Source organism: Chaetodon trifascialis, chromosome 2 (genome assembly GCF_039877785.1).
Source record: "Chaetodon trifascialis isolate fChaTrf1 chromosome 2, fChaTrf1.hap1, whole genome shotgun sequence".
In the NCBI taxonomy this organism is placed as follows: Eukaryota; Metazoa; Chordata; class Actinopteri; order Chaetodontiformes; family Chaetodontidae; genus Chaetodon; species Chaetodon trifascialis.
This window is the reverse complement of record NC_092057.1, coordinates 12,326,470-12,353,349: the sequence shown is the minus strand read 5'-3', so window position 1 is coordinate 12,353,349 and position 26,880 is coordinate 12,326,470. Positions and strand designations below refer to the sequence as shown.

The 26,880-nt window shown below is 40.3% G+C and overlaps 1 protein-coding gene across 2 annotated transcripts in view; it reads left to right on the top strand.

Moving 5' to 3' along the window:
• ctnna2 (catenin (cadherin-associated protein), alpha 2) overlaps window positions 1-26,880 on the top strand; it is a 315,779-nt gene that overhangs the window by 224,156 nt on the left and 64,743 nt on the right. For both annotated transcript variants that reach the window (XM_070971232.1, XM_070971240.1), the window contains 2 exons: window positions 4,720-4,800; window positions 17,469-17,621. In XM_070971232.1, the coding sequence (XP_070827333.1) occupies window positions 4,720-4,800; window positions 17,469-17,621 (234 nt within the window). The remainder of the gene's footprint in view (window positions 1-4,719; window positions 4,801-17,468; window positions 17,622-26,880) is intronic.

The window sequence follows — 26,880 nt, the reverse complement described above, 5'->3', positions numbered from 1 at the left end:
CCCTAGCTCTCTTTACAGTTCAAAACAACTGGAAAATAGAAAACCAACATACCTGAAATCAAATGCCACATTCTTCTGACACTACTTTATGTCTTTTTCCACCATTACAGGGTCTGAGGTGAGAAATGCAGTGAAACAGTATGCACTGTGGCACAGCACTGAATTACACGACTTACTTTAGGAGGGCCTCAGAGAGCGAACGCGCTCCGAGCCTGCAGCCGTTGCACCAGCGTGCACCGTACACCAGCCGTCATCTGAGTCGGCAACAACAACTGCGCTACGACTGCTTCCATTACCCCGCACGCTAGATGCTTATTTTCAGTTACCCTCCTCTATCTTCCTCTCCCCAACGGAGAATGAATGAGTGCGCACCAGGGGGTGGAAAATAATGGATGGGGACAGTTGGGAACATTGTCTGCAAAGCACCACAGGAACTTGTGTTTACCCAAAAAACTGAACATGCACATTCCATTATGCGACAGTCCAAAACCACGCAATCAATGTTGCTGTATGGGAGACAATTGAATCAACAGCCAACTGTGTTGTCAAGCTTTTAATGGCTGCGAATTGTAGAGCGTGATGCCTTACACAGGGCACACCTGGATGGGAATGAAGGGAAGTGAAATAGTTTAAAACACCGTAGACATGTGAATACAATGATGTGACTCAGTTTCATCTCTGTCACTGTGTTTTTCACGCACGTGCACGCACATATCAAATACCACAGTTTTGACCGACTTGGGCTGACACATTGACTAACCTATGATTCATCAATGTGGACTGCCTTCTATCTAAAGTTTGTGATGGGGGAATCATGCATAGTGTTTTTAATTGGGAGTTTTATGTTTTGCCGGAAAACCAATATGAGCAATACATTTTTCACTGCATGTTGAAGGAGTTTTGACGTATCATACCAAGCAGAAGAGTAATTACAGTAAAAAGGAAGCATATTTTTAGAAATGGTAGTCTTGTAGACTTACTGTAATTGTCAAAAGACTCATGCATTGATCTTAAAGATGCAAGATTGCATGCAGAGCTGCAGCATGCATACAAAACTATTCCCACCAATAAGTACTGCTTAGCTGTCAATAGGAGCTCAAAATACCAGGTGCTGGGTTTTGTCCCTTTAGACTGACATCCGTGTGCTGTTTTAATCTCCTTAATACAGATTAAAGAGTTCAGAGTTTTGAGAAATGAAACAGCTGGGATTTCTGATTCCAGAAAATGAAAAAAAAAAAAAGCTCACACACCGGTTGTGAATCATGAGATGAGTTGTTTGTGTCATGAGTCTGACCATTTTCACTTTTTCTCAGTTCAATTATGGTTTTTTGTTCTACATAAAATGATGAATATGTCTGAAGTGTCCTCAGAAAGGTTCCAGTTAAGCCCCTTTTTATTTTTGGCGGTCAGTATCTTTAATCCTGTGCATCCCTCTGGTGCCTTAATGACACATTAGACTCTTTAGGCAGCACAATGACTAATGTTGTCATGTCGTCTGCTTTGGCATAGAAGAGCTTCTCTGTGCATGGACGTGAAAGTGGGAGTGCTTGTATGAGTGTGTGGTGCATAATGGAAGGCAACTAGGCAACTGAATGCAGTCTTCATTTCCCCTCCTCCCCTTATGTCAATCAGCAGTTGGCTAAAAGCCAGCAGCTTCTGTATGTTTCAGAATACAGCTTGCAGAGAGAAAAAAACCACATGCTCACAGTGCCGTCGACATGTTAGGGTCAGGTGGGGTTTTCTTCGCTGAATATGGGAACAAATCTCCCACATATGCTTCACACCATGAGTGCCGGTTTTCTTCTTTTCAGTTTGGTGCATTGCTCCACAAAAAAATGACTGCATCGTGTGATTGCTATTAGAAGGTGGGGGTTGGGGGTGACTAACTGTAGTATGAGCTAGGAGACAAATGGCTCATTCCTAATTTTAAACATCCATATGAAAGAAAACTTGTGCTATATGAGTCTTGGCCAAGGGCAAGCCAGCAATACATTAGAGAGAAAAGGGAATCATGTCTGTGCTTATTGCTACAGGCTCTTTTCATTGAGCAGCACTTTCACATCAGTGACCTTGCACACATGTGTATTCCCCACACACACGCTCACATTATGATACACGTCGTGCTGGGAGTGCAACAAATCCAAACTGAAGAAATTGCTGAAGATTGTGGTTGTTTGTCCTCAGGTTGGCACCACCCTGAATATCAAGCCTTTTGTAAGACAGTTGGTTTGGACTAGTTGCTTTTGCTTTCCCAAAATGGTGCCTGCTCTCTGATAGTTGCAAAGTAACTACGCTAAAGTTGTTCGCTATAGGTCAGGTAGTCAGTCGCCAAGTTGTGAGCCCGAGTTTACAGCAGCAGCCCTCGTTCTCTGCTGCTCAGGCTGCATAACAGGAGGTTTATTCATAACTAATGTGGAAACGGCAATTTTCCGACCTGGTAGTGGCTTTGAAAGTGGCAATCAGTGTTAACCCTGGGGTGAGTTTCCATTCAGTGAGGTGGGTGTTTGATGGTGTCTCATTTTGTTCGTCGTGACACATACATATATTCCACTCAATTATTAAAAGGAGTGGACAATAGTGCAGCAACGCTGACAAACAAACATATTTTGTGTCTCATTAAACAGGATAACAACCAAACAGCCCCTTTACTTAAATCTCTGTTGTTCTTGAGTTGTGGTCAGTTTGTCTCTTCATAAAAAAATAGGCGTGGGTGAACGGGAGTCCATGTCAGCAGCTTTTTGTTTTTCTGCAAAGGCTGATGAGCATTTTGGTGTTTGCCTTCATGCTATGCTGGGCAGAACTGTCAAATGGTTGCCTGGCAACGGCACAACTAATTGATATGCTGGTATTGCTTTGACAGAAGATGATAGTACTAATAATAATAATAATAATAATAATAGACTTTATTTATATTCCACATTTCATACAGGAGGTGTACCTTGGAGTGCTTTACAATGAAGGGAAAAACAAGAGAATAAATAAAAACAGGCAAGTTAAAACAATGCAATGAAAGGAACGGGAATGGTTCGCTAACAATAGAATATGTAAAAGATAGAGATGAAACTAAGGAAGGCATAAGAACAGTGAAATCTGTAAATGATAAGAATAATAAAAAGCAAGGGTGACAGTTAATTAAAGTCAACAGTTAATAGAAAAAAGGTTTCTGCTGTGTTTTAAACATTCAGTTTACAAAGCTTGCATCTCTTCTAGCCTTGGGTAGGGAAGTCCATAGCTTTAGCAGGTGGTTTTCTTATTTATTTGATAGTTGATATGTAAAAACTGGCAGCGGAAGATCTAAGAGGCCACAGAGGATCCTAAAACGACAAAGAAGTAGTCAAGCCATGCTTTTTTTTATTGTGTCAGTTGTCAAAATAAGACAGAGTAATTAATCTGAATCATTACTTAAAGACCTGCAGTTTGAAATGTGCTGGCATTTGACTTCAGCGTGTACCTAAGAGAGGGTTAGCACCACGGCACTATTTGTAACACATTTTTTAGCTGTGTCCTAATTCCCACACTTCTTTCCAATTCTAATATTGTTATTGTTGTAATAAGCAAAGGGTTCCCTAAACAATCATTACCATATATAGTAATCAATACAACCCAACTTTCACATTCTGTAAACAACCAGCCAGTTTACTGCAGCCATCCACGTCTCTGTCCTCCAACAGTAGCAGAGACTATAATACCCCGAGTCTTTGCAGAGAGATTAGAGAACAACCTTTATCACACTGTGGCAACCTACGTGTTATGCAAATGTTTAATAAATTAGTGGCAATACTTTACATTTATCTTTGTAGAAGTCAGCCTTCATTCGCATACAGTACATTCAGAACAACACCATTAAGATTTCACCACTTTCCACTGCCTGATACACACATGTCTGTATTTCTCTGGAGGGACCAGGGTACAGGATCATTTATATGTGTCCTGGAGCAGAAATTATTCACTCCAAGACACTGACAGCGTCTTTCTAACCTTCAGGCCAAGCTTCCATCCCAAGTTTGATAGTAAAAGTGGAAATCTTATAACTGGAGTAGTATAAATCACCCCACTCCTCTCCATGGTCTCTGAGCAAAAACAGTAGAGCTTGTAAGTGGTAAATGGGGCGCCTAGGTGGCATAGTGGAAAGTGGAGCTTTTTCCTTGGCTGGGCATTTCAATGCACACCGGCAATATTTCTGTATGAAAGATGGCAAGAGATCCTGTCCTAGTGTCTGCCTGACTCCTACTGGTTGGTCGGGATGCGTGTTAACTGGAGAGTAGGGGAATCTGGAATAGCTAGAAGCTCCGTGCTGCTCTCCCAGTGGCACTCCCCACTGTCAGGGGAGAAGAAGCAGGTGGTGACTCCGCATGTATCAGGTGAAGCACATGGTAGTCAACACCCTCCGAAAGCCACCAGTAAGAGTTGGCAGTAACAGCACATGCAGCACACAGGGGAATTGGCGACAACTAGATTGATACTTGCCAGATAGGCTAGTTGCTAGATAAGATACCAAACTGTTTGAGTCATGTTTCCACTGACTGCCGTCTAATCATGCTAAGCTAATGCATGGTGAAGAGTATTTTTATAATTGCAAAGCTACGCTAAATAAAAGCTTTGTTCAACAAGAAAATGTACACTGTGAAATATGTGGTGCAGCGCTGGGAGTCAAACAGATACAGCTCTAAAGGCATATGCTTTAACTGTGTTAACATGCTATTTTGTTTCCTTTCACAGACTGGCAGGAAAGAGAAAGGTGACCCACTGAACTCAGCCATTGATAAGATGACCAAAAAGACCAGGGACCTGCGCAGACAGGTGAGCACATCTTTCATGCTACAGACTCTTTTTTTTATTACTTGAATGTCACTTTAAAGGTCGGGGCTGTCGATATTTTATTTTTCAGTGTTGTCTTGTAAAATGACCAAAACCAGGCATGTTTGTCCATCTCACTTTCAGCTTTTCAACAACTCTCTATGTTCATTAGTTAGTTAGTTAGTTTGTTTGTTTGTTTTGTTTTTTTCATTTTAAGGCTTAATCATTTCCTAAAACAGCTGGGCGCTATAGTTTTAGCAGTTTTTAATGTTTTTGGACACACTTATATTAATGCCTACACACACACACACACACACACACACACACACACACACACACACACACACACACACACACACATATATATATGCACATATTCTATATTAACTGCTTGCTTATTAGCATGCATGGTAGCAGTGTATTATTTATAATCGGATTCTTACTTACTATCAATAAGCAGGAATTGGGAGGGAAAACTCTCAGTTTATGGCTTAGTAACTGTAGAATATGGTCATGCAGAATAAGCACACACAGGAAAGACAAACATGGTGACATCATGCAACGTCCACACAGACAGGACCAGCACCAGGACTCAAAACCTTCTTGCTGTGAGGCACAGGTGGTATCCACTGACACACTGTGTCACTATGTTTGATGCTGTTTGAACTATTGGATCACATTTTAGAGCACTTCTTTTATTGCTATGCCATATGATCTCTTTACAGTTTTACAAGCTTACACTTTATTTGTAAGTAACCGTAGTATTTCAGTAAAATCCAGGCATTGAAGTCAAGTAGGCATTGAATGTTACTGATCAATGCTCCACTTTTGATTCTCAAACTTAGAAGAGTTGTATCAGGAAGCTGCAGTGAATGACCCTCCACATTTCAAAAGCTGCCCTCCAGTAGGGACGAATAAGCACAGTAGATACTTCATGCAGTAACGTCAAAAGTCAAAAGCAGAATTGATTTATTGTTTTCTTTTTGACTGAAGACAAGATTTATCTGACTCTCCACAGCTGGATCTTGCCACGTAAGAAAAAAATGTTGATACCATATTTGAAAAGACACCTATTGAGCACACATAAGTGTCTGTTGATTTAATACAATCATTCAAGTACGCTTCTGAAGTACTCTTTCAATTCTAATTCATGCAAATTCAAATTCTCATGACTTGTATTACACGTCTTTTTGTAATGTCTGAACAGGCATTTTGCCCCTGAAAAATTGAACCCATTCATAAACCATTCAGGACATCACTTGCGGTCCCTGAATACAGTTTTGCTCCCAAACAACCCTTTCCTGTCATGCAGTGCAAGATCTTTTTTTTTTTTTTTGCAGGAGAAGCACTCTAGCAAAATTGACAATAGCAACTACCTCCAAAGAGTAGCTGCGGTTGCGTCCTCTCTGACCTCTTAAGACCAGGGGATCATTCCAGATGGGAGGTTATAACTCTCTCTCCCATCGGGCATTTGGTGGGGCTGCCTGACAGACTGCCAGGCGGTACTCGCTCTGACAGGATGTTCTATTGACTCAGGGGTTGGTGTGACAGAATAGGCGGTCTGTTTGAGCTTTGAGTTTAGATGGGAGGGCAAACTCAAAGCACACATGCAGGCATTGCATAGAGCTGTGATACTGTAATTATGTCAAAACGTTTTGAGTTTAGCAAGTCAGTGGCGCCGTGTAGAGACACAAGACCTTCCTGAAGGGAGGAGCACAATTGTGCGTTTGAGCATTTCAGTCTCCTTCGTCTCCATTGTGAAAAGGAGGGATCAAATATTAGAGCAGACACGCACAAATGACAGGCAGCGTTTGTGAAATGGGAGCAGGTAAGACTGAACAAGCTTTGTGACAACACCGCCAGAGAAATGAGGCATTGTTTTTTCTTTCATGCCACTGTGTACACATACAAGACAATGCTAAGCTGTCTGTTATCCAGGGCAAACTCGGCAGATGTCAAGCATGTCGTTCCCACCCCCGTTTTGTTTTCTTAGTAAATTTCCACAATGCTACCCAGTCTGATGATGGTGACAGTGCAGGGTAGCATAAGTATGCATCCTCATACAGATGTTAAAAGAACGTGTGTGATGTGTCCATCTGAACAAAATAACTCCTCAATGTGCAAGCAAATGTTGAACCAACCTTCATGACTCAAAAATTACACCCTGGCAACCTGTTGATATTCCTTACTCCATCCACAATGACTTCACGGGTGGTCTTCAATTACAATAAATATTAATCATCTTTATCTCCTGACAAGAGACCTTCAATCACCACCGAAGTGTATATTCATAGCCATGCATCAGTTCTAACTTTAGGTATTGGTGAGGTTTACACAACAGCAGTTTCACCTGCATGTGCACAAAGGCACACACACACACACACACACACACACACACACACACACACACACACACACACACACACACACATGCACACATGTCAGAAAATTTAAAAGGAAGAGAAAAACAAGGTTCTACACCCCAAGCTCTTTGAAGGCTTCACTGTGCTGCTCAGTGGGGCAGCACACTGAAATTAACATGTGCTTACTAGCCAAAAAAAAAAAAAGACAAACAGCTCTGTATGCACTTTTTATCACCTGACAACATTACATTGAGACACCAAGCTGTAGTTTAGCAAGACCTTGTCTTTGCCTAAAACTTCATCTCCATAAGTCAGTGCCCTTTATGCTTTACCAGCCTTTTAGCAGCAGGTGTATCTCTGCTTCCCCACTGTACATCTGCTGCTTGCAACAGCGGGCCGTCATTCATGCTGACCCTCTGGGCCAGGATGTAGGCAGCAGTGATGGTGCCAGTGATCATTTCCCTGCTATGCATTGTAATTCTAATAATGATAAAATACTAACAATGTCTTATATATTGTGCCTTTCAAAACAGCCCTTAATCGTTAACAAAACACAAGACAGAGATTCCAACACAAGATAGAATATTTGTAAGTAATTGTGCAGGCATGGTGTGTATTGAAACGATTACCACAAAAAGCAAAACACAATTACAATAAAAGAACTGTAAGCTATTTTCAAAACTATGAACACAATGAGCCTCTGGTCTTGAGGCTGGATGTAGAACCGAGTGAACACAAAATAATGAAATAAATAAACAAAATAAACTAGTAGCCAGTGAAGGGAGGCTAAAACAGAGGTGATATAATCCTATTCCTTCAATTGGTTAAAAATTTTAATTCAGTTTCCACAAACTGCAGGCATCAGGAATTCAGGAATGAATAAAAATAATTACAGTTGTATGAACAGGTTATTGTTATCATCCTCAGGCATAGGGCATTACAAATGTGTCCTTTTGGATTTGGTCAATGAGGAACGCAAAACTGTACAACCAAGTTTAGCATCAAAAGAGAGGCCCAAACAAATAGCACTCCAGGCTTTACAGCCGCAGGCCAAATAAATAAACCAAATAAAATAATACAATGGAGTAGAAGGAACAGTGTTGTACAGATTTTGCTACTAGTGTGATCAGTTGCTGTGTGTACATGCAGTTTCTTCTCCATAACAAAAAAAAAAAAGTATATTGAGTTTGTGAATAAGGTTGACAAGACGAAGAACATTTTGAAAGCAGCAAAGAACCTAAATCTGATCCTTGTGGCACTCCATACATTGTCAGAATATTTGTTATAGCAGAAATGTTCAGTGGGTAAGGTCAGATTCAGACCAGTGTAGGACTGTGTCTGAAACCAGTACAAGCTCACAGTAACTAACAAGAGCTAGCTCAAAATCACTTCCCACAGATTAAAATGAAATAATTCGTGTTAATTGTTCACAAATGTGAGTGCTATACTCAAGTATACACAGTGGAGGTACTTGTACTTTACTTGAGTATTTTAATTTTGTGCAGCTTTATACTTCAAAGTCTCAGAAGCAAGTATTGTCACCTACTTTCTTACTCATGCAAATCAAGCTGCACAAACTGCTACTCCTGACAAGACACTGTTTGTCCTGAAGTGAAGAGCCCTTGATCTGTAGTAGTTACTGACTGTATTGAATAGTCGTATCCTCATTTATGAAGCATTTGCAAATTTACAGTATGCCTTGAGATGAGTGTTTGAGCTTATTTAGCCCCATTACAGAGTGGAGCAAACATGCCCATAGAACTAGGATTATAATGCTTAGTCATTGTTTCAGTTCACCAACTCCACTTGGTTGAAAGAAATGGCAGCTGCATCAGCAGATGCAACTTTAACCTGAAATCAACTGAGCTTTGACCTTATTTTCAGATAAGAAACTTGGTATGCTAGATGAGGTGTCTTAACAGATCATAGGAATAAAATGTCAAGGCAAGCTAATAAGTGATCCTAGCATTCTGCAGCTCAGTAATTAGCCCACCAACTCAAGCTTGAAAATTATCAATCTAGACTGAAAGTTGTTTGAGAAAGTGGCCATTTATAAAGTTCAACTTATTCATAGACAGCAAATCAGGAATGTTTTCTGAAGTTCTTTCTATTATTAAATGTGCATGGAAATGCATTTACTTGCCTGTTTCATCACAAAAAACATCAACTCTGCTCTGCTTTGTTCCACAACTGATGTCATCAACTTGAGCCTGAGATATGTGACGGTAGATTTTAAAATGAAATCTCAATCATTTTTTGATTTATTTTGAAAATGTTGCTTTTGTAACAAACGGTACAGCCATTCCTGGAGTCAAACCAGGCCTTCTCTCCTTTGACTTGGTCAGTAAATTCTTGAGGTGGGTTAATGCATTTGAATTAAGTCCCATTACTTAATGCAGTAGATGGGGGTCCTATTTTACTTGAGAGAAGCTGCCTCTTATTTGTAGCTTGTGCCTTTGAGATAACGTGACCATCTTTAAGGTCTGAGACCGAGATTGGTGCATAGCCCTCACACACCTGCCATGTCAGTAAGAGTTGCTTTAAAAAACGACTGATGCTATCAGAGTATGACTGTTCTTTTTTTTTTTTTTTACAAATAAAATGGTGTTCAATTTGGGGGTCTTTGAAACATACAAGGCAGTGGTTGTACAGGTGAGGGCACTTTGGAGAAGAGGCTCAGTTGGCCTCTCGAACAGACAAGAACATGGAGTAGTTTGTTCACTTTCATAATGCCAGGGAATCCGTATAAAATGTGTTTTTTGTCAAAAGATATAATGCCTACATTCACAAAAACCTAAGTTGCAGCACAGTCACAGCTTCCATCAGAAATGAGTGTGCTTTAGCCTCTGGCCCTTTTTGAGAGTTTCGCACTGAGGAAGAGCTGATGGAGAACGAGCACTACCACCACTTTGCAACTTAGTGTTTATATTTTTTTTATTGTTATTTTTGTAATCAACTGTGCAAAAGTGTTGCAAAAGTGCAAGGAGGAAGATGTCCTTTTAACTAGAAATACAGAGAGTGGGAGGCGGACTTGGCAGCAGGACAGATGGACATCGAGGAGGCCAGGAATTTAAAATAGATGTGATAAAAATAACATGTTCAAATCTTACCATAATTCTGAGGATTTAAATGTATTTCCTACATTAATTAGTATTCACCAGGTAACTAACGTGACAAAGTTGTTGGAAATGAGCCATGTGTTTGTACCCCCTGTCATCCTGCCTGTAATAAATGCATCTGTCAAGTCATCTCTCTGGGCCGCATTTTGACTGATGGCTGATTCCAGGATTCCCTATAGCACAACTACTTCACATATTTTTTCTCTCTCTTGCTCTCCCTCTCTTCCCGCTTTGGGATGTTGAAATCATTTCCATTTCTGCCATTAGTTTGTTGATTAGTGCAGCTGTTTTTAATTGTTGGGGGTTATCATGTTAAGGAGGAACATCTGCCACGAATCTTGTCAGCTGTAAGTCTTTGTTTAGACTAACAATTCAAGATGATCTGTGAATCCTTCCACTTTTTTTCAGCAAAATGCTTTGAGGCTACACATTAAGGTTTCATTAGTTTTGTTATTGCATATTCCCTGCAATCTGAGGCAGTGGACATGGAAATATACAGTATATATATATCTCCACTGAAAAAGTACTTTGACTTTAAGTGCCTTTCATCAATATACTATATTTATTCACATTACTACTTGTACATGAAAGCAGTCACTTGTGAAAACAAACCCACAGAACATTATTACTGACTCTCAGCTCATAGTTTGGGCTTTATGACCTGTGACTTTTCTGTTATGGTTCACTCTTATCGCTCGTATCACTTCCAGATGCAGCAGGTAGCTGTTAAGGTGCATACATTGAGTGTGCACACAGCAGAAAGAGAAAGTTAGCGATTAGCCAGTGACATTAGTGGATCATTCAGCAGCTAAAGAGGCAGATATTTCCCTCAGTAGTTGTTAGAGACAAAAAAACAAAGTTAAAGGGGGAGCGAATACTGGATTTATACATTCCCCAGGAAGCTGGAGACATGACTCCAAATGAATGCTAATGTTGCTCTGTATCTGCTCATTGTGTAAACAGACAACTGTTTGCCTAGTAGTTCGCCATCAACTTTATAAGGTGATGATATGTCAGTGTTGTTTTTACAGCTGCCAAGGTGGGCAAAAACTCCGTTAGTGCATGTTTGGACATAGCTAAATCACAATTGCAAACACAGCCTTACACACAAGTAATATTATCCTACAAAATCATTTAGTCTGGGAAGGGGCCCAGCCTGCTGAATCCAAACTGCATCACCACAGACTGAGCTTGCTCATGCAACTCTTTTGGCTCGACAGACTGTTTATATGGGAAGATTCTGCAAAACCTCAGATTACGTTCGTTCAGTGACGTTTGTGCTTGTTATCAATTCCAGCCAAATTTAAGTTCATCAAGGCAAGCTTAAGTTTCACAGATGTGTACTCTGGAATTTTTTCAACTCAGGGTGTGTGCCATAGCAGGAAAAAAGGTGGGAAACATTTGCCTAAAGGCTTGGTGTTACTGGTGTTTAACAGTCTGATAATCCCTGACTTTTGTCTGGAAGTATGCATGACTGCAAGGGCTCTGCCTGTCACCACAAACCCTGACTGGTTTGTATGAATTCTTCTTGTCACCACACATGACAACAGTAAACAGGACATCTTTATATAATGGAACACAAGTATTTGTCATACTGGAAGCAATTGTAGTCAGTGGAACTGAATAAATTTGGTAACTTAAAATGTAGTACTGTACGAAAGCGTGCACTCTATTACACGTTTCGATCATATTCTCATGATCTGAAAAAAACTGCGGTCGATGCAGGTGATCAACAGTCACTGTGTCATGAGCAGTGTCTGTCTGTAGTTCTCATTCAGGAACACAAACCCTTAAATGTGAAAGTAGCATTTGTGCACCCTCTCCTTGTTTCTGAAACTGAATTCCCCTGAGTACTGTTTAATTTTACAGGACACATTAAATGAAAGCTCTGAGATGAGGTGTCTAATGTGTTTGTCCTTAGACTGTTAATGATCAGTCAGTCCCTCTTCCCCCTTTTCATTTCTCCTCTCTTCTCTCACTAATCATCGTCCCATGCTCTCTGTTAGATATCATATATGAGAGCTATTACTTAATTTTTGATTTGCTCAGGCTGTTTCCCCTCAGCTGTGACTCCAGCCGTTTACGGTGTGATTGCTCTTGACATTTTAATAAGAAACTTTCCTTTGCTGACCCCAAGGTACCCACTGCTGTGTGCTCTGAATCACAAGTGAACAGAAACCGAAATGCAACTGTAAACATCCTGAAAGCAGCACACTGTTCCCTTTCAAATTTAGATGAATGATTTCCACATTCTGCATGTGTTCACACTCTACTGAACTGTAAGCAAGTTGGATTCTGCAGAATCCCTTTGCAATCCATTGAACGTGTGTTCATTTCTTTGTTTTTGACACTGATCTGACGCTTGCAGCAGTTCCCCTCATGCAAATGTTTTTGTGACAGAGCAGGTGTCTAATCCCACAAAATGTAAACATTTTCTCTATTAAAAAGCAAATGTGCCAAATGAATGCTAATCTCATCTTTGAAGATCGCACAGACCTCCCACTAATGAGTCAGCAACACATATATTTTGTCTGTCAAGTTTTGTTAAGCATGTGCATCATCTTAATTATGTCACAGAGCTCCTTGTTAGCCACTTCAGTATCAGGTGGGATTTGCTGCTGTTAATTTTAGCTATTTCTCCTCTTAGGATGGTGAGAGTAAAGAGATGTGCAGGATGGAGGGATAAGAGGAGGAGGTGTAATTACACTATTTTTCAAACTATCAAAATTCTGGGACAGCAAAGTCATTACCAGCAACCATTTTGGCAAAAACCACAAATGTTCTGTCTTGTTTTTTTTATGCTTTTTAAGCACATGGGTCCATTAAGGAACTCAACCACATATTCATTCATTTATTAATGAATTCAATAACTCACAGGTAACCTACCTCTAATTGGCTAATTAAACCAGAATCAATCAAATGTCTCTGTGATACTGCTAAGCATGTAGGATGCAATGTAACATTGATTATGCACCTATTGATCTTCACTATATGGCACATGTGTTTAAGTATGCAGGCATCTGAACATTTTACGCATATTTGATTGCTGAAACATCTCATTCCAAAACCATGTGCATTAATACGCTGCTGTAACAGCCTCCAATTTTCTGGGGATCCTTTCCAGAAGATTTCGGAAGCTGACTGCAGTGATTTGCTCCCATTTAGCCACAGGAGCATAAGTGAGGCCGAGCACTGATGTTGGCTGATAAGGCCCGGCTCGCAGTCTACCTTCTAATTTAACCTATTTGTGCGATGGTGTTGAGGTTATGGCTGCGTCCAGGCAAGCTCGGAAAATCATTTCTTTATTGACCCCATACAAGAAAGTAAAATTTTGACCTTGGAGAAAGTAGCTTTCAATAGCATCTCATCAGCCCTGGCATGTTGAAACCTGAAAGTGCTCTCCCCATCTGTTACCTTGTAGCATCATATAAACTTGAAACTTGAAATTAAGCAGCCTAACAATAATCATGAAACAGCCTAAACCTGTCCACATAGCCATATACTGTATCTTTCTCCTTTGCTTTCTGCCTGTGTGCCTATCCTTGCAATAGTCTTGGCTGACTGCTGTGTTTCATTTGTAGCATATCTCCACAGCCTACATGCTGCCAGCCAGCATGCTAATAGCACTCTGGAAAAATCAGATCTATCTATGTGAAATGTATATAAGAAATGAAACTCGGGATACAATACCAACACCCATATTGCCCATGACCTCAAGTAATCTAAAATATTAATATGTAAAACAAAAACCAGTTGCATTCAGAGCTCAAAGCGCTGTGGCAGTGCATGACTGGGGAGACAAATAGCTGCCCCTCTAACTTACAATGAGTACAGCCTTTGCTATCTATTGGAATTCCAGGTCTATTTCCTTTAAGTGTTAGTGAAATACAGAGGGAGTGTTGGAGGAGAAACGGTGGGGGTGGAGCATGGAGGGAGGTGAGATCTGAAAGATTGAAGATGGATTTCTGTGGGAGTGGTGTGTGGGCATTAGAATGCTGATGGTGCAGGAGAGACTGCGACTTGGGAAATCAGTCGTCTGTATCATTTCTCCACTCAAACCCACCGTCAGAATCACTTTCGCTGTTGGGCAGTCCTGAGTCCTCGCACTCTCTTTGCAGACGTATGCATATGCATATGCACCTGTATATGCCATCAACTAGTGATGTAACAACAATAACAGCTTGCAACTTACAGGGATCTTTCCGCCATGTAGATGCCCTAAGATGATTTCCTCACTCCGATCTGTCCCTTCAATTCAAATTGCTTTGAATCTTTTGACACCTGAGCCAAAAAAGGTCTTGCTGACCACGCTTCTTCTTAGATTAAAACCAACAAGTCAAAGCAAGTTGATGTCAACAATCATGCATTTTGATAGAGTACAGAGATCAGGAAATATTGGACAGACTCCTCTGCACATGGGCGGCACGGTGACGCAGCAGGTAGTGCGCATGCCTCACAGCAAAAAGGTCGCTGGTTCAATCCCTGGGTCAGGCAGGGCCTTTCTGTGTGAAGTTTACATGTTCTGGGTTCTCTCCGGGCACCCCGGCTTCCTCCCACAGACCAAAAACATGCTCATTAGGTTAATTGGTGACTCTTAATTGTCCTTAGGTGTGAGTGTGAGTGTGAATAGTTGTTTGCCTGTATATGTTGCCCTGCGACTGGTTCAGGGTGTACCCCGCCTCTCTCTTGACAGCTGGGATAGGCTCCAGCCCCCCCGCAACCCCAGAAAGGGGATGGACTCCTCTGTTCATTTTATGACTCTATTGGCTTGTATATGCAAGTGATCGGCATCACAACTGAAAACGGTGGAATTCCTCATGTCAATTATTGCATCATGATCCTAATTGTAAAATCAGACCCGTGCCTATCAATGAGACATACATGTGCTGTATATGCTAAGCCTTCCACTGACCAATCAATGCATTTTGGGGCTTTCTGCTCTTGTTTCTGGTCTACTATTAGTCAAAATTTTAATACATCCAGCACCATTGTCAAAGTCTCCATCACCATTGGGTCCATGCTAATGATGGAAAACAATGATGACAAAAACAAACTGCACTGTGTCCCAGTTCCACCCTATCTACTAATACTATGCTGTATGTGTATGGGTTATGTACGATGCTGACTTGTATGATACACAATCATACAAGATGTGATGGACATCAGTAGCACTGCGTTCCTGAGCCAAGATCAGATGTTTGATATAGATATTTTATTGCTGTGGTTGTTTCTGATAGCTCCTCCATTTGGTTGTTGCACTTTATTATGCATTTTTACATCTCTGAGCATTTTAACTTTGTCACTTTCCCAGGGTGGACACACTACAGTCAAAACTTGGTTAGAATTAATTTTAATTTACGACACAGTGATAGGCTGTGGGCAAGGCAATTAATTTTCCACATTCAAAATGCAGCTCAGCACCCCCCCCACCCACCCCCACCATTCCACTCCATTACTTTATTTACTGCAGTAAAAACAGTGGTGAGGTAATCACAATCGAGGCCTACAAACAACCCAGATCTTTTTTTCACCTTTCACAGGCTGATAGTGTGTTCTGCCACACCTTTCTCCAGTGCTGCAACAGCACGAACATAGTGTGAAGATAGTTTGGGCAATGCAAGATTTTTATCTTTCCTGATTCCTCGCCCTTCCCACCAGGTGACAGGATAGCAAGGTTACACAATTGCACTGATGCAAGGCTGCTCTCTGCTGAATGAAAAAGATGCAATATTCACAATTCAAGAACGCTAAAGTTTATCAGCCTTTCAGGAAAGCCGGACGTTTTGGTCTTGCATTGCATCTCAGTACACATCTCATCAAATCAGTGATCCAGGATTATAGAGCTCTGGATAAAGGAGTGCTTATAGAGAGTGTGGGCTTCAGGTTGTTTACAGCATTTGCAGACCTGTCATGTCCACTAGACTGGCCAAATCTAGTCTCTTTCCAGAGGCAATAGTGATGGATTATCTGCCCTTAGGAAGGCATAATTTACCATTGTTCTCCTCCACTCTGTGGACTGGCAATTAAGATTGTAATTGCTGCAGGTTATTTACGTACGACTGACAGACTTACATATGACTTTTTTGTTGATTTCATGTATTGTCCATCAGTCACAGCTATTAGTCTTCTCTACCCTTCCTTGTGCAGCTTATATGTTTTTAATTCAAGACTACGGTTACAGTGTTTGCTCTACATCTAATTAAAGAAGGTGGCTTGAAAAGTCAAACAAATTTACGTCATCATTGTTGTCCATTAAACACTTTTCACTTTAATGTCATCATTTATATGTGTGGAGAAGTGATAACTGAACCAGCTGGATGAGCTTTTGGTCTGTGTTTGCATACTCATGGGCGGCGTGCATAACAATTTATGCTGTTTTACTTTGTATAGACCTTAATTTAATGATACTGACGATTTGTTCCTGGTGTCGATGTGTTAAAGAAATTCTAATAAAGTGGGATTATTTTGGTGCTTTCGCTGGTGCTTCGCAATCGGTAATTGTTATGTTACTATTGCAATAACAATAGCACAACTCACCAATAACAACAGTGTATTAAAACAGCTTGATAAACCTGAATTGATTGTGTTAATGATTATGTTTAGGGTACAGTCTTTTTTGTAGTGCAGAGAGTTGAAGCTAATTCATTAATGATGGTGCTTTGAGACTTAAAGCTGCCTCAAAATAAATAAATGTGATGCTACATGTGTGAGAATCCATTTTTCTCCCCTATAGTGTATTGTCTGTCTTAATGCTGGTCTCACGTGACATACTCCCTTGCCTGCTGTGGTTTCTATACTGTTCCCTCTAGCATCTCATCAAATACCCCAGTGAGCAGCATCAGTGTCCATTTACTGTCTTATAAAACAACCAGTCCCCTGCCAGTTTGGTACAAAATGATTCCATAAACAAAGATATAAGTCGCAACGTCTGCTCTAGTAAAAGGCCTTATGGGAAAAATGACACCTTACAAGCAATTTACACTCCTGCCCATGGAGAGTTCACCTCTTTTTTCTCTTTCCCTCTTGCTTTGCCTCTCTCTCTCTGTCCTTCCACCCCATTATGTTGCTACATCATATTCATTACAATGCTAAGTGATACGTAATCATTGCCAAATGTAATACAGTGAAGTCATCTGCAATATTATTAATGATATGACCTCTTCTCCATCTCTCTCTCTCTGTATTCTAGTTGAGAAAGGCAGTTATGGACCACATCTCAGACTCTTTCCTGGAGACCAACGTCCCTCTGTTGGTGCTCATTGAAGCGGCGAAGAGTGGAAACGAGAAGGAGGTCAAGGAGTACGCCCAGGTGTTTCGTGAACATGCTAACAAGCTGGTGGAGGTCAGTCATGAATTATATATGGGGGCGCACACATATACCCACATACTGTATATCTTTCTTTATTTGCCAGCTCAGAAATTAAAGAGTTATGTGCAGGTTATGTGCAAATATATAGGGCAGGACACCAGAATGGTGCCTGAAATTAAGAATTCAACCAGTGCACAAATGCACTGCTCTTACAATTTAAACCTTCCTCATCAAATAGGAAGAGAGAAAAATAAACTAAAGCCTAAATATACATATATATATATATGTGTGTGTGTGTGTGTGTGTGTGTGTGTGTGTGTGTGTGTGTGTGTGTGTGTGTTTTTATCATTATTATTATTATTATTATGATTATTATTATTATTATTATGATTATTATTATTTGATACCAATTAGAGAAACTGCAACAGGGTACAGTATGCCCACAGAAAAACTACACTGTATAGCAGATACTGTATGTAATTAACTTGCAAAATAAAATTGTTAAAAAGTAAAAAAAAACAAAAAAAACGCAGCGTATCTCGTTAGACATTCGCACACATTCCTGCTTTCACTGGTTGAATGCCATACAAATAGGTTTTCTCCCAGACAATGGGGAAATGTTATTAAATTATTTGCAATGTGGCAACGTAGCAGAATCAAGGTACATCACACTTCTGAAAATGCTCTTCTTCTGAACTGTCTGTGCAGACATTTGTGGCTGAAACCACATTGCAAACCACAACTTGAAGCTCCAACCATCACTGACTTTTCTTTTAATTTTAGAAATAATGTGCTTGGCGTGCAGCTTGGCATGCAAACCTCAGCCACTTTGAGCAATGTTGCTGCTTCTGCCTGGAATATAGACCCGTGTCTTTTTCTTTTCGTCTGTGTAGCCAATCATGCCTCAGCCTTACAAAAATTCTGTATTATTTCTTGAAGTCTAATTTAGACAGTCCTAGGTAACATCTGAATCTTTCAGTCGCTGATTCAGTTACATACAATACTGACTAAACTGTGCATGCAAGTCATGTTAGAGTGCCATTTTTGCTATGAATAAATCATTTCAAAGAATAGTTCCGTACACCTGAGATGCCCCCCACACGAAATGCCACATCAAAAAAAAATGTATGTGAATGTGATCCTGCCTGCTGCAGCACCACCTTTTTTAAGATAAAAAATGATGATCACAGCAACCGGAAATAAAGCTTTCAGGTAGATCTTTTTTAATACTGTATGTACTTGTGGTGTACCAGTGTCAGGCTCCAGCCTCTGAGGATCTGTTTACACACAGAACTGCTGTTGTCTCTTTTGGCTTTGCAGCAAGTAGTAGTATATCTATGCCATGGAGAAGTATGGCTCCCGCTTTGAATGCAAATTTAATCTAAAATAAAAAACAAAAACAGTCCCTCAGAATAAAATACACTTCTGAGTAAGATAGAGTTCATGTTCCTTTCATGTGCTGCAGGCACACTGACCTCTGTATGCCAACAGGAGAAATAAATAACACAAAAGGTGACACTCCGGTTTATTACATATTGAAAATTTGTGCTGTTGAATTCAAAACTGAGAAGTGTTTTGTTTTTGAATTGATGGAGGATGGGGACATATAATCTAAGGTGGGCCAATGCAGTGATGTCTGCACAGAGTCGTGGTCGGAGGATCATTGGTGTCTGTCATGTCAACAAGCCAAGAAAAACCTGGTGCACACCAGTGGTTAAGGAGGACATGAAGCTTAAGAAGGACGACTATAGGTCTTGGTTGGCCCAGGGGACTACTAAATCAGCAGAATAAGCCCAGATAGACTGCAGCCTCTGTGGTTACACAAGTGTGGAAAGAGTTCAGGGAGACTGCTGTGAAGGACTTTTGGTTAGGCTTAGAGAAGGTCGGCAAACCATTACATGGCTCAAAAAAGGGGGAGTCAGGGCCTTGTTCATGCTGTTCTCAGCGAGGTAGGGTAATTGATTGCCTCAAATGGCAACGCTTTCATGCAGCAAAAGGAACCCCGTGATAAACCCCTGTACCTAAACCACATGCCATCTATGGAGGAGGCTCCCATTTTTAAAAAACAATGGGAGGTGTACTTTGGGGAACCACACTGTTCACCTCAGTGGTCCTGGAAGCTCAAACCAATTTTTTAAAGCTCAACCAAAATACAGACCTGGAATGCTGTCCAGGCTTTGGAGCTGTGGACTAGCACTCTACTCCTCCAAGGACACTGAAGGAGACACTCAGTCTTGCCCATCTCGTCTGCATGTGTTTTGTGGACCTTGAGAAGGCTTGTGACTGTGGTACTGTCAGTGTGTCTTGGCAGGTAATGTGGAAACATGGGGTGTTATTACTTTTACTAGGATCCATCCAGCACTTGTATAACCGTATTGGCTCTAGACTGTCCTTACTCTATCTAGAGTGTTTAGCTGCTGTGAGAGATAGACGTCTATCATTGCAAATGTTGTGCAGACTATTAATGGTTCACAGTCGTGATGCATCTTCACAAACTGTAAAGAGGTAAAATGGAGGAAGAGATGGTATGTTACTCAGGTCAGCTTTGTACTGTTTTCACCCCCACCCCCTGCAGTGGGTGTAGGAGGAGAGGTCCAGTGATAAATTCCTCTGCCCTTCGGTGGGCGTTGCTTTTTGTTCTCATGGCGCTTTCAAAGAAGCCTTTAGAACCCTTTATGCGGGCGTCTCTTAACATACTGTCACTTAAAACAGCACTGCTGCTGCCTTTGACATCAGCTGAGAGAGTGAGTGATTTGTGTGCCCTTTCGGTCTGCCCCAGCTGTTTGCTGATGAGGGAGGATCTGACTGATGCTACAATCAGAATCTGTCCTTTGCATCCAACGATGTTAAAACTTTATTTGCCCAAGGACATTTTAGGTCTATTATTCTCTTGAAAGAAAAAGTGTGTGTGGGGGGGGGGGGGTGTTGCATTGGTTTTGCCCTCTGCCTTTTTTTTATTTGTTCTGTAAAGCATATGGCAACAGCGAGGTACACAGTGGCTGTTTGTATGCTAAGGAGATGGAGCATAAGCCCCAATCCAAACAGAGACTAGCTCATTGGTTGCGCAATTGGCTTATGACAAGCCTCCGTGTCGGCAGGCATCAACCCCTGTGTAGCTATGTGTGCACAAATGTGTGAATTATTAAAAAAAAAATAAGAAGAAATTAACAACAGCAAGTCATATGTGTTAGATAACATAATCAGGAAGGTGATGAAATTGGACAAAGACTACTGATGTTCACAAAAATTTCACTTGATATGGTGCATTATCATCTCTTCTCTTTACTGGGCGCATTTTCTCAGCTGTGTTCATCCCAATGGGACCATTTGTCTTTCTGTAGCAACAAATTTGTGGCAACAAAATCAAAATTAAATTAATAAATTAAATCTGTTGTTTAAAATGGTGGATAAAATGTTTAAAACAATCCGTATTATGCATGTCTCTGCTTGGAGTGCAGCATTCATAGCCTTGTTTGAGCCTAGGCTGATTCCTACTACCATCCCTCCAAACAAACAACCTGTTCTCATTCCCAAAGCTTCAAATACCAACACTTTGTCACACCCCTCGGCATCTCATACAGATACACAAGGTACCCTTGAGCATCTGTTTGAGACATACCAGACTTTCAACAACTCCAATGTAAACCCATCCACTGCAAGGTGAGGTAGTACAAAGAGTAAAAAAGAAAAAAGTCCTTAGAGGGCTAGAGGTTGGAGTAGGGTGATGGGGCGTACACACGACTTTCACCCAGGGTGCCAGGCTTCATGTCCTGTGAGACACAAAAAGTGGAACCAAAAGGGAACTATCTTTTCCTGAACCTAACATGTAGATTTGATGCCTAAAACTAATCAAGCTGCAAGTGTTTAACAACATTAACTTCTTGAAAGAAAGGTGTTCTAGCAGGAAGACATCACAGCAGTTGGTCTAGGTGTCTAATATTGCCATGGGTTTAAAGTGTTTAGTTAAAGCCCGGCACGTCTTGTACAGATGCTAAAGGGTATCTTGTCCTCTGTATGGGACACAGGGGAGTGTGACAAAACATTGGTATTTGACGCTTTGGGAATAAGAATTGGTTGCTTGTTAAGAGGGATGTGAGTGGTGATGATCATGACATGGTTGTTACTGAAACCATGTCTGTACATTTGATTTTACAAAGAATGTGAGTGTGACAATCTGGAGAAATGAGTTTTAAGGTGTTGGGGTACCGCAGACACTGTCTCTGAATCAGAGACAGACTGCTAGACTCATATTAACATTATGTAAAATCCATTTGCTCATATCACTCTGGCTCACCTGCTGCATGCAAGTTTACAGTTAGTTGGGCTGGTAACATGCTGACATTGTAGGGATTTGAGTACATGGGCTTCATTCACTATGCCAAAAAAGGCATAGTGCCAAAGCATGTTTCAAACACAACAAGCTCTGTGGTCACAGACAGACACAGACTGCAAATGAGTGCTTGTTGATGCATGAGTCAATGAAGAATAATTGGAAGAGACATGTTGCTGCCCCTGCCCTTTTGTACGGGAGAGCTTTGCAGGGTTAAATAAGTTGATCATACTGTAACTGGCAGAGGAGCACATGCATACGAATTTCCGTTTCATAAGACAACGAGGTGCCTCATCAATAAAGTTCTATTAGAGGTCCCCAGCTGTAATCATAGGGCCACAGTTACAGCTCTAAATCATGGAAATGAGTAATCAGTGTGGTTGGACATGAACTAAGCAGTCATACATTAAGAATTAGATTCTATTAAGCTTACTAAAGGAGCTTCCAGAATCACTATTACTAGAGTGGCATCTTGTCAGAGGTTTCATGCTGTAATACTGTCGATTCATAAAGGAAGTGTTGAATGTGATGTTTGCATGTTAAATGCCGTTTTGATCCATTTAAATGCGGCAGTATTGTAGAGAGAGAAATGTGGATTAAGTAGATGATGGGATGGGAATTGATGGGAAACCCATTTCTTTTGATTTCTCATGTGCAGCACCGTTTTGCAGTTTTGTTCTTTGATCCAAAAAAAGGTGCATCACAGTTTAGGTTCTCTGTATGGATAAATACTTGATGAATTCAGAATATACCCGTACCACCCATCCTTCTCTCTAACACCATGTTTCCTCATAGTCACTGTCCCAGTAGAGAACAAAGGATGGGTACATCACTCTGCCTTCTGGCAAGTATAGCAAAAAAGCTATAACAAGGTTCAGTGTAGAATTTTATCTGTTGCCAGGGTGAGTGTGTACATTACTGGTCCTTGCTAGCGAAATAGCTAATACACTCAAGGCTATCCTTTATACTTGGCAGTATCATTGTCATTGCTGTCATCATCATTATTCGCGCCATCACAGACACAGTCATCATAACCACCACCATCACAATCCTCTAATATATTAGGCTAATTAACATTCTGATCAATGTCACTGCAGTCATCTCCCTGGTGTCAGGGAGGAATTGTCTTAAGGCATTAGCCTGGAGTTTGGACATGAACAGCGTTATCAAAGTAAAAAAAGTGCACCTTTCTTTGTTTTCTTATTAGTTTCGTTCCATTTGGCTCCACAGTTTATAATATCTCCCTTTTCTCCATCATTGTTCTCTGCTCACCTCAGTGAAGAGCCAAGTTCACCCTGCAGGCTCTCCTAATCACATCATACTCATTATACCATCTTGACCAGCGACATGAAACCACTAATTATTAAGCCGGGTATATCATTATCTTAAAGACATGTAAAGGATCTGTGAAATTTAACACAGTGATCCTGCAATAGTCAGGGAAATGTTCTCTAGGTCTCTCAAATTATATTTTTGCATTAGTATCGGCCATGTCTTCTCATTTACCTTTGTGTATATACACAAATATTTGCACATACAGCATGCACACAGCGCCTGTGTGTATTCACTTACAACCTGTCACATGTACACTTATACACTCACGCACATTTGCATGCTTGCTGATTTGTTCTCTAAGTAAAAGTACAAGATGGCAGCTTGGCAGACAGACAAAAGGCTCTTCTACTGCACCTGTAATTCCCATAATATATGTCTTTTGACAGTCTTTATTTCTTTGGAATTATGATTTTTTTAACTGAACTCCACACAGACATTGGATAATTTCTGCTCTCTCCATTTGTAGAGCAAAATCAGTAGGTGGGGGAGTTATATTTAAAGTAAACAGAGTATGCTGACAAGAGAGAACTAGAGAGCGAGTTATTCCTCCGTGTTTGGAGGTAAAATTGTGCGTCTCGTTGTATCATTTGTCTATTAACACAGGATTTTACAAATTAATTCCCATGGCTAACTTCGATGAGAAGTTTCTAATCCTAACCCATGATCAATCCAAAGACACAACAGCAAAAATAAGTTCCCTCTTTGTGATACAAGCCCCTTTATACAGGTATTTCTTTGTGGAAGTTGAAATGAATGCAATGTTAAAAGTAAAAATATTTCACTGAAATGTTTCCCATCTCATTTAAATACCAGTGTGTGCACTCAGTATTTCATATGTACAATTCATTGAGACATACTCTTATAAAGCTTCAATGTTGAGGCTTAAGAAAAGTTCTATCTTCCCTTTTACACTCATAACTTTGATATAGCGTACCTTTTATTGAATCATCTATTTCTCATGTTTTTAAATATAGTCTAGATCATTTGGCTGAGAAGTATCACAGCAATTATCCACATTTCAAGTCAACGGCTCAATTCTGGCTGCTATTAATGGAGATAGTAGACCTTTTCTCAACAACGGTGAGAAATCATCACCTAAAATGATTAAATGATTTGTTACAGCAATACGATAGGTAGGACGTGGTAAAACAGACTTCTAATGAAACTTTGAATATCCTGGTCTGTGAAAATGTTCCATTTTTGAAGCATTTGATGTAAAATGTTGTCTTTTTTTATACAATTGTAGCTGCTTGTGTTCAAAATATATTGTTCTTGCTGAGCCCAATCGAGCAGTTTCACAAATTATCTGCAGCTGAAACAATGACATAAAGCACTCACTGCAAACAAGAAGAGTCCACACAACTATTCATGTCTGCTCATCTAATGATTCTTGTTTCCATTAATTAATTAAGTTTACAAAATGAGGACTGTAGTCCAGACTTCTCACTTGTCATGTACTCACATGGCTAAGGGAGTAGAGCACTAAGTCCCTTGACCATCATAACACAATTACATGAACACAGATAAGTGACAGTGCTCATACACTACTGCTCATCACCTCCGTGTGATTAACCATTCGCATGCAGTTACTTTGAGACACTGATCGGAAACAGTGTATTTAATTATTCATCAGCTTGGGAAGGGATGTACAGTAAAATTAGTATAGTACAGTTTTCCCATGAGGAAAAGTTCAGTTTCTCACATTAGCATGTGCTTCATTTTTAAAATATTCTTTCATTCCACTTTTTATCTTTGTTCATGGTTGTTTTGTGTCATTTTCTTATGGTGTTGTTATGATGGATGTGTTGTAGAATCTGGATTCCTAAAAAATTGGGATGCTGAGAGAGGCATACATAAAACAGAATGCAATGACTTGCTAATAGTCTCTGACATAAACTCAATTGAAAACAGTACAAAGACGACATATTTAATGTTCTGCCCCATTGATACATTGATTTTTGTAAATATCTGCTTATTCTGAATTTGATGCCAGGAAAACATTTCAAACAAGTTGTGACAGGAGACTGGTAAAGTTGTGGAATGCTCCAAAAACACCTGTTTGGAACATTCCACAGGTAAACAGGCTCCCTGGTAACAGGTGGTGATTGTATAAAGGATATTACTACATGGGCTCAGGACCACTTTGTAACTGTTGTCAGCAAAGACAGCTCTTTTGCAAATGGTTGTATTCTATTTTTATTTGCCATTTACACAGTGTCCCAACTTTTTTGGAATCAGGATTGCATGTAATATGATGTGTCAGGTCCATAATCTGAAAAGCTCTACTTATCTTTACTGCTCTACAGCCATTACTCCCTTTCACTAATGTATCTATATGTCTGTATATATTTGTAATCTATGTCTTTGCCATTGAACTCAATTCAGCATGGATGTATGATCACCATACTTCAGTTTTTACCTCCTCATATCTGCCTATTTCATTGAAGCTCCAGGCCGAGCTCCCCATTAAATTAATGCCGCCCGCACCGATATGCTCTTGTTAATTCAAACACAAGATGAATATCCAATCTTTTAAAGTTACCATGGTTCCTTTTTATTGCCACTGCAGTGGGAATGTATACGTGCCAGCAATTCTTGGACTTCTAAAGGACGTTACGCTCCATCACTATTCTAATGTCAGAATGAGCTTTTCCCCTGACCTTGACTCCATCTTGGAGCCTTTCTCTTGAACAGCTGTGGTGTTATGAGGGACACTTCTATATCTGTTTCATCTCTAAGAGGGCCCCATCTCTGCAATGCTTTCTCCAGTCAGAGCAGAATTGCTTAATGGGTAGACAAGTCTTTATTGTACATGTGTGCAATTTGCTATGCTTGATGAGGTTGCCTGGCTCCTATTATTGCTCTTTGCCAGCTTTATTGTGCTTTGCATGTTGTCTTGATTATGATTAACCTTCCTTGTAGTGCTTTTGTACTTGCAGTTATTTGAATCTTTTGATAATCCCTCACTACCCTATTTGCAGTGTTTTACTTAAGCCTTTCTCTAATATACTTGTTTTGTTGATACCTGAATTTTTCATTAATGCTAATTTATTTTTTTTTTATTTTGTCACAAATGCTGCAATAACAGCTTAATCCATTGAGCTGTAAATGTGGAAATTAGTTACAGTAAATGTATTTCCTATTTCAGGATCATATTATATCGTGTATTTGGTCATAGAGCTTTCTCCATACAAAGCTACATTAAGCGAGGTTGTTAATGTTACCTTCATCAGTTCATTAGGTTTCCTACTTTAGATTTACAGCAGTGACCTTACTGTGGACATGAGCAGAGTCAAGGGGAAAGACATACCTCCAGCGATTATGCATAATCAATACGAAGTTAAATGTAACCAATACTGAATTGGCCTTCAGGGCTCAGCGACATGAGACAGACTGCTGCAGTAAATATTATTCTGGGGGCCACTGCATTAAACACTTTACCGGACAGTTAACCAGGAAGTGGATGCATCACTGTTAGAACGGGTCTATGTGTGATGACCCAGACCTTTAGGCCAACATTAATCCTCTTTTGCATTCAAAGTTTGAGCCTCAATGGAAGTCTGCCTTTGGACGATGTAGCCACAGAGGTGCATCACACTCCACCTAATCCTCCTGAGGTGTCCTCCC